The sequence below is a fragment of the Amblyomma americanum genome, chromosome 4, assembly GCF_052857255.1.
Source record: "Amblyomma americanum isolate KBUSLIRL-KWMA chromosome 4, ASM5285725v1, whole genome shotgun sequence".
Lineage (NCBI taxonomy): Eukaryota > Metazoa > Arthropoda > Arachnida > Ixodida > Ixodidae > Amblyomma > Amblyomma americanum.
This window is the reverse complement of record NC_135500.1, coordinates 42063341-42072406: the sequence shown is the minus strand read 5'-3', so window position 1 is coordinate 42072406 and position 9066 is coordinate 42063341. Positions and strand designations below refer to the sequence as shown.

At 46.6% G+C, this 9066-nt stretch overlaps 1 protein-coding gene across 1 annotated transcript; it reads left to right on the top strand.

The window, feature by feature from the left end:
- Nucleotides 1-6970: 6970 nt before the first annotated feature.
- On the top strand, nucleotides 6971-8623 carry LOC144130093 (uncharacterized). The gene has a single exon (XM_077664119.1). The coding sequence runs from the start codon at nucleotides 6971-6973 to the stop codon at nucleotides 8621-8623; it is 1653 nt and encodes a 550-aa protein (XP_077520245.1).
- Nucleotides 8624-9066: the final 443 nt, after the last annotated feature.

The following is a 9066-nucleotide window of genomic DNA, read 5'->3' as shown; positions in this document are numbered from 1 at the left end:
AGTCAAGGAACTTATAATCAAGCCAATTTTTCGGGCACTGATTGTGTAGGAGCTTCATCCATGTAGCTTTTATGCGTCTGTAATCCCGCGAACAATCTGCATTCCACCATCTAGCTGAAGTGTTCCCTCTTGATGTACGCATCAAAAATTCGGACTTCTTTCGGCATTCCTCAATAGCAAAGCATATGCTATTTGCTGGATGCTCTTCAGCAGAACTAACCTATGAAGCAAGAGTAGAGCGCAAAGTGGACTGACACTGGGCATAGTTTATAAATGACCTCAACTGAAAGCACGCCGGAGTTAAGCGGCAATTAACATCAAACACGATAGGTAAACGATCACTTGATGCTCCACAATCCATAGTCGACCAATTGAGTACAGGAACACAAGGGCTTGTAAAGTTAAATCTAACACAGATTGAATTTGTTTGCGGAAAAATGTGGCCGAATCCGAATTCATGCACGAAAGGTTATCAGTAACCCAATCCCAAAGACGCTTACCACAGACAGCTGTCTTAAAGCCCTACGACATATGTTGAGAATTCAAGTCGCCGGCCAAGAGAACTGACTTCTGACAATTAAGTTGCAGGGGATCTAGCATCCTGGTATCCTGCACACCACAAGGAAAGTAAACATTTAATAATGAAAAGGGATGGCACACTGGAATTTCAAAGTCTAAAGCCAATAGCTCACAGTCTACAGTAGAGGACTGAAAAGTAATCTTAGCCCTGCGACAAAATTTAGAAGAAACTAGTATGAGTAAGTCTCCACCTCTTGACTGTCGATCTTGTCAAAATGGAGAATAATTTTGCCAATATAAATGTTTTTTCAGATATAAGCCAAGTTTCTTGTAAAATATTTATGTCTTGATTATGTTGGGATATAAGGTACAGCAAGTCTGTTGAAGCTGAAAGAAATGACAGACAGTTCCACTGGAGTACTCTTAACACCCCTATGGTTGAGAAATCTGGCCAGCAGCCACTACCTGCCCCAAAATAGTTTATTTTGGCTTAGAGCCAATCTGTTGCTTCTTTCATTTCGGCTGAGGATGTGGAGAAAAAGGGTTAGGCATGGGGGATCAACTGCGTTTGAGGATTCTCGTATCTTAATCCACCATCTCTGCATCATGAATAATTTAAACATTATATGAATTAGCAGACTGAGGAAGTGGTGAAACAGCAGTAACTTGTTCCTGGTGCAGAGACAACGCAGGCAAGCAATGTTGGGTCATTAACGAAGGCATGGCTGACATGGCAGAAGTCGTTCCAATTTGCATGACCTGGGAAATCTGCGTTGCAAGAATATTAAACATGCACTCTGTGACAATGCACACTACCCTGTAAACCATCTTAGTCATAGAGGCTTCCACAGCAGTCACTATTGCCTGAGAGATAGACGAATCTAGTGTCACTCCTGAACGGGGTGACTCACCTGTCATAGCCTTGAGCTCTCTCTTTAATTTCTGATATTGCCGCGAACAGTGTTTGCGGTCGGTTATGTCTAGGATTTGTAATTCATGATCGTGAGAACGACAATCTGTGGAATTCGCAGCGTGATATCCATCACAAAGGCAACACTTCTAGTTTTGATCACAGCACATATTTGATGGATGATCATTGCCGCATTTACAACACCGCAAGGTGGACTTGCAGCCACGAGCACTATGCCTATGTCGCCAGCAATTGTTGCACTGCAGTGGCTTAGACGGAAGGGGATCTACACAGAATATTAAGGGCCATGCTTTTATTTCTGAGGGGCAGGCAGTACCCGCAAGAGTTGCAATAGCCGTTTCCGTTGGCACCCGCACATTTTTTACCTCCCGCCTACAGGAATACACCGCAACAACACCCGCTGCAGAGAGAAGGTCGAGGGTCTCAACTGGAGACAAGCAAGAGTCCACACCGCGAACCAAACCTTTTCTGCAGGCGAGATGAGACAGAATGAAGCTGTTTACCGGAAGAGATCCAAAAGAAGAACAGTTTAGAAGATCCTTTACGCACGACAGGTCTGGTGAACGGCACCGAATCCCGCCACGTCCAAACTGCCTTACCTCAGTGATTGCCTCATAAAGAGAAGTGGCCACCTGGAGAGCAGCTAAATAGGCCCTGGGTTGTTAATTTTGTTAGCACCACCATCCTTTGGCGCCAGCGCCACAGGAATGCTGCGGACGCCGGAGCGTTTAAAAGCTTCCAGAGGCATCTCACGAGGCGATAGGGAAGCCGACCAGGGGGAGCTCCCCTGGCCGGTAGACTGCTTAGACATTACCTGAGATTTACAAACTCACCGCGTGCGTTATCCACACAAGCCAAAAGTCGCAAATGCAAAGCGGGAAAAGGAAAACAGGACCAGCCACCCCATACTTAGCCAATCCCGCTCCTTCTCCGTTCTCATTCTTCCTGTTCTGTTCATTCTGTGGCCTTCTTCTTCTTCTCTTGTTCTATGGCTTCTGGCTTTTCTGGTGGTGACGCGCAGGTGGCGCCACCAGCGCGCGCGCGCCGTTACCATGACGACCTCGTGTGTGACGTCACCCTCTCCCGTCGCTATATCGACGTCAGCGCTATATCGACGCATTTGGTTGTTTTAATCCTTTGTTTTTGTTCGCTATAATTGCCTATAATAGTTAAATATTCATTTTACAGTCATCAAACTTGGCGTGGGGGTTACAATTTGTCCCCTCTGCCTGATGCTACTGTTCGTTTTCTGCTATTTTTAATTAGTTGCCGCGTTATTCTTTGAAGACAGCGTTACACCGGACGCGCAAATATGAGCCATTTAAGGTTTTCGCCTTAATAAGACTCTTTCACACCCTGATTCCGCAATGCCTGCACGACTGCTGAAGTTTCCACTGGGTCAAATGCTTTATCGTAATCAATGAAGATTCTATATAGAGGTTGGTTATATTCTGCGCATTTCTCTATCCACTGATTGATAGTTTGGATATGGTCTATTGTGGAATATCCTTTACGAAACCCTGCCCGATTATTTAGTTGATTGAAGTTTAAAGTTGCCATGACTATATTCGCGATTACCTTAGTAAATACCTTGTAGGCAACGGATAGAAAGCTGATCGGTCTGTAATTTTTCAAGTCCTTGATGTCTGCTTTGTTATGAATTCAGATAATGTTAGCGTTCTTCCAAGCTTCTGGTACGGTTGAAGTCATAAGGCGTTGCGTATACGGGGTGGCTAGATTTTCTAGCACCATCTGCCCTCCGTCCTTTAACAGATCTGTTGTTATCTGATCCGCGCCAGCTGCTTTCCCTGTTTTTATTGCTCCTAAAGCTGTCTTTAATTCCTCTGTCGCTTCTGACGGGATGACTCATTGCTGTGCGCTACTGTCTCTGTGATTAACGTCCTGATTATATTGTCTTCTGTATAGATTTGCGTAGAACTCTTCGGCTACTTTAACAGTCTTATCCATACTGCTAATGACGTTGCCTTCTTTGTCTCTTAACCCATACATCTGGTTTTTACCTATGTCTTATTTCCTTTTCACCGCTTTTAGGCTACCTCCGTTCTTTAGAGCGTGCTCGATTCTCTCCGGATTAAACTTTCTTATGTCGGCTACCCTTGCGATTATTTATTAACTTCAATAGCTCTGATTGTTCTACTCAGTCGGTAGGGTTAGACGCCCTCATGCTTTGGCGTTTCTTAATCGGAATTTTCGTCTCCTGAGATAGCTTGTCGGTATCCTGTAGAACCATTCTACCGCCTACTTCTACGGCGCACTTCGTAGTGAGAGCCGCGAGATTAACATTCATTGTTTGAGCATTAAGATCGTCTTTCTCAGTAAGAGCAGAATATCGGTTCTGTCGCGAAGTCCTGAATTCCTCTACTTTCCCTCTTACTGCGAACTGATTAATGAGCTCTCGTTTCACTAGTTTCCTCCGTTCCATCTTCAAATCTAGGCTAATTCGAGACCTTACCATTCTGCGGCCGCTAAAACGCACCTTTCCGAGGAACTCCACATCCTGCACTGTACTAGAGTGAGCGCATAGTATGAAGTCTATTTTATTTTAGTCTCACCATTGGCGCTCTTACACGTCCACTTCCTGTCCTCTCGTTTGCGGAAGAAGGTATTCACGATCCATTTTGAAACAGCGCAACAAAGACGGGACGTGGAAACTGAGGTGTAAAGACAAACAAGCGCTGACTAACAACTGGGTTTATTGAAAAAAACACGCAAAATATATACAGAGTTAGGAAAGACTAATCGCCACCATAGTCAACTCATGCCACATGTGACGCCAGATATCCAATCTCCCCTTCGGAAAGGGCGACCGATGGGCAACTAATGCACGTTGCGCCTTTCTCACGTATAAGAAAAGCTTCAAAAACTTCTCGCGTCATCTTATCACAGTGGCGAAACACGATATTAGTGTTCTTATAGTCGGGGGTACATTTGCATTTCTTGCAACGGAATGCACCTTTAGTGAGAGGGTCTCCTTCTGTTTTTCTTTTTTCGTACTCTTTTTCGTGTTTACATTTGCACCTTCTGCAGTGGACCGCCACGTGTGACAGGGGGTCTTTTTTTCTGGTGTTCTCATGTTCCATGAGTCGCTTGTTTATGCATCTTCCTGTTTGGCCAATATATGTGGCGCCACACGAGAAGGGAATTTGGTACACTACCCCTACCTCGCAAGGTACATAAGGGGAAACATGGCGCACCTGACAAGCCCTTTTGTTTCCCTCCTGCCTCTGCCTTACCTGTCTACACATTCTGCCTAATTTCTTCGGGGCAGAAAATACGACGTCAACGCCATATCTGCCTGCCACTTTTTTGAGCCCATGGGACATGCTGTGCGCATATGGAACCACTGCCGGCCTTTTATTTTTATTTTCATTTCTTGCACTCGGCCGAGCCCCATACTTCACGTGCCTAAGCAATTTTTCCGCTGCCCTGGAAATGAGGTGAGCCGGATAGCCATTCGCGCATAATCTGTTTGATTGGGCTGCAATGCTCTCCCCAATCATTTCATGGCAGGACTTCTTGAGTGACGATTGGAGGCACGACAAGATAATGCCTTCTTTTATAAGCTTGGAATGACCTGACCTGAAGTTTAACAAGGGCTTAGCCGATCTTGGCCGATAACACCAGCACACGTGCTTGTCTCGGGAAAACAAAACTAAATCTAGAAACTGCAGTTCCTTGTTCGTGGGTACCTCTGTTGTAAACTTTAGCCCACGCCCGTACTCATTAAACACATTAGTCGATGTTCTTAAGGTGTTTAATGAGTACGGGCGTGGGCTAAAGTTTACAACAGAGGTACCCACGAACAAGGAACTGCAGTTTCTAGATTTAGTTTTGTTTTCCCGAGACAAGCACGTGTGCTGGTGTTATCGGCCAAGATCGGCTAAGCCCTTGTTAAACTTCAGGTCAGGTCATTCCAAGCTTATAAAAGAAGGCATTATCTTGTCGTGCCTCCAATCGTCACTCAAGAAGTCCTGCCATGAAATGATTGGGGAGAGCATTGCAGCCCAATCAAACAGATTATGCGCGAATGGCTATCCGGCTCACCTCATTTCCAGGGCAGCGGAAAAATTGCTTAGGCACGTGAAGTATGGGGCTCGGCCGAGTGCAAGAAATGAAAATAAAAATAAAAGGCCGGCAGTGGTTCCATATGCGCACAGCATGTCCCATGGGCTCAAAAAAGTGGCAGGCAGATATGGCGTTGACGTCGTATTTTCTGCCCCGAAGAAATTAGGCAGAATGTGTAGACAGGTAAGGCAGAGGCAGGAGGGAAACAAAAGGGCTTGTCAGGTGCGCCATGTTTCCCCTTATGTACCTTGCGAGGTAGGGGTAGTGTACCAAATTCCCTTCTCGTGTGGCGCCACATATATTGGCCAAACAGGAAGATGCATAAACAAGCGACTCATGGAACATGAGAACACCAGAAAAAAAGACCCCCTGTCACACGTGGCGGTCCACTGCAGAAGGTGCAAATGTAAACACGAAAAAGAGTACGAAAAAAGAAAAACAGAAGGAGACCCTCTCACTAAAGGTGCATTCCGTTGCAAGAAATGCAAATGTACCCCCGACTATAAGAACACTAATATCGTGTTTCGCCACTGTGATAAGATGACGCGAGAAGTTTTTGAAGCTTTTCTTATACGTGAGAAAGGCGCAACGTGCATTAGTTGCCCATCGGTCGCCCTTTCCGAAGGGGAGATTGGATATCTGGCGTCACATGTGGCATGAGTTGACTATGGTGGCGATTAGTCTTTCCTAACTCTGTATATATTTTGCGTGTTTTTTTCAATAAACCCAGTTGTTAGTCAGCGCTTGTTTGTCTTTACACCTCAGTTTCCACGTCCCGTCTTTGTTGCGCTGTTTCAAAATGGATACGTACCAACTTGCCCAAATTTCTGCTTTATTCACGATCCGTAACTTTTTCCTATCTCCGAACTCTGATAGCCACTCTTTCCTGCTATTCTTAGAACCTATCCCATAGTCGCCTACAGCCTGGTCGCCATCCTGCTGCTTGCCCACCTTCGCATTGAAGTCGCCCATCAGCACAGTGTACTGTGATTTTACTTCATTCATTGCTGACTCCACGTCTTCATAGAAGCTTTCAACAATCTGGTCATCATGGCTGGATGTAGACGCGTAGGCCTGCACAACCATCAGCTTGTACCTCCTCTTGAGCCTAATTACGACAGCTGCCACCCTCTCGTTAACACTATAAAACTCCTTACGTTGCCAGGTATATCTTAAGTAAGGAATCCCACACCTAGTTCTCGTCTTTTCGCTAATCAGCGATAGCACAGTACGTGCCCGCATCTTAGTATACGCCTCACTGTTGTATAGTTAGTTCTTGTTTCCTTTTCAATGTGAACACCGCCAGAGGGCTACAGTTGTGTGCATATATATGTGCGTGCGTCACTGAATAAACTGGGTTTCATTCCATGCGTTTGCTGTCATGGTTCACGGTCTTCAAGGGCGGTTCACGCCTACACTACATTGGCGACGAGGATGAACGGAAGAGCGGGCGTATCAACCTTTTCGCTTCCAGTCATGAGCTTTTCCGGACTCGCACCACCGCCCCCATTTCTGCCTGTTCCAGGTCGCCCGGCTGTTCCTTGGTCACAATGGGTGCGACTATTCGAGAACTACATGCTGGCTTCGGGAGCGTCTGATTTTTCGGCAGAGCGTCGCAAAGCCCTTCTTATCCACAGTCTGGGAGTCGAAGGCCAGCGAATATTCTTCACGCTTCCTGGGTCAGCCAAAGACGCCAAAGAAGGTGAGAGCGCTACCGCTAAGGATCTGCCAGCAGATAGTGAGGGCGCAAGCACCGGACTGTTGCCAAAACAGACAGAGACGGCACCTTCGCCATATGACGGTGCGGTTACAGCCTTGGGGAACCATTTTACCACCCGAACTAATATCGTCGTAGAACGTCACCGTTTTCGCAAACGCGTCCAGCAGCCAGGTGAATCTATCAACGAGTATGTTGTTGCATTACGTGAGCATGCAGCGGCTTGTTCGTTCGCCGTGCTTGAGGATGCGCTCCGTGATCAGTTCCTGACAGGCATTTCTTCGCAACATGTCCGTGAGCGTCTGTTGCTCGATGGCTCGAGTCTTTCTTTTTCGCGTGCTGTGCTTGTAGCCACTCAGCTAGAACAGACAACTCAAGACGTCCAAGCTTTTGCGTCTACAAGTGTACAGCATGTTGCAACTAAGAACAACGCCTCCTTCCACTGCTTTCGTTGCGGTTCTAATCAGCACTCGGCTGCGTCGTTCCACTGCCCGGCTAAAGGGAAACGCTGCCATTGCTGCGGTCGGGTCGGTCATTTCAAGTCAGTGTGCAATAAGGATCGACGCGTTGCTTCTGTTCGGGAACTAAGCAGCGAAGAACGCAGTGACGTTGCAAACATTCTGGTAGTGGCCGCATCCATTCACCCTGGTATTCATATTGATGTCTCAGTAGGAAACACCAGCGTAGCATTCTTAGTTGATTCGGGATCAGCAGTTTCCATTATGTCGTACAGCCTCTTCAACCAGCATTTCTCCAGTAAAGCACACTGTACTGCCCCGCTAGTTAAATTATTGGACTATTCAAGACAGCCCATACCGGTGCATGGATGTTTTCTCTCTGAGGTTACGTACATGGCTCGTACAGCATCCATTTTGTTTTATGTCGTGTATCGGGGCACTTCGCTTCTCGGTATCGATGCGATTAGAGCTCTTAATCTACGAATTGAGGGCTCATCCCTTTGTTGCCTTGAGACAACTGCCACTGCAGCTGGTAGCCAAGAACGACGTTCTGTAAAAGAAACGCATCCGTGTTATGCTGGGCTCCCCAGCTACTTAAGAAAAGAGTTCCATTGTCTGTTTGGAGAGGGCATTGGTCTGGCTAAGACTTTTGTTCACCAGGTTAAAACGCGTCCATCCGTCCAACCCACTGCGTCTAAGCTTCGCCGCCTACCACTGTCATTACGACCTTTGGTCTCAAAAGAACTTCGTCGGCTGGAAGAGACGGATGTGATTGAGCGCGTCAACGCATCAGAATGGGTCTCCCCTATCGTCCTGGTAAAAAAAAAAAGATGGAGGGATTCGCCTCTGTGTCGACCTTCGAAAAGCCAACAAGGCCGTCGTGACGGACAATTTTCCGCTTCCCCACACTGAAGAACTTCTGCACAGCCTTGTGGGTGCAACACACTTTTCCAAGTTAGATCTGGCATCTGCTTATCACCAAGTTTTGCTACATCCAGAGAGCCGTGATTTAACAGCCTTCGTAACACACGACGGACTTCATCGCTTCAAGCGTGTGTGCTTTGGATTAGCTTCCGCCCTCTCGGCCTTCCAACGCATGATGTCGCAAATTCTTCAAGGATGTTCTGGTGTCTTGTTTTACATCGACGACATCATCGTTTTTGAAAAGAGTGAAAAAGACCACTGGGCAAACCTTGCGACCGTTCTCAGGCGTATAAAAGAAGCAGGGCTCAAGCTTAATGACAAGTCTGTATTTTGCACAAATGAACTTTCATTCTTGGGCCACAAAGTCACGCCCGATGGCATCATTCCACAACCTGAGAAGGTAGAATCCATCAAAAACATCCCTGCTCCCA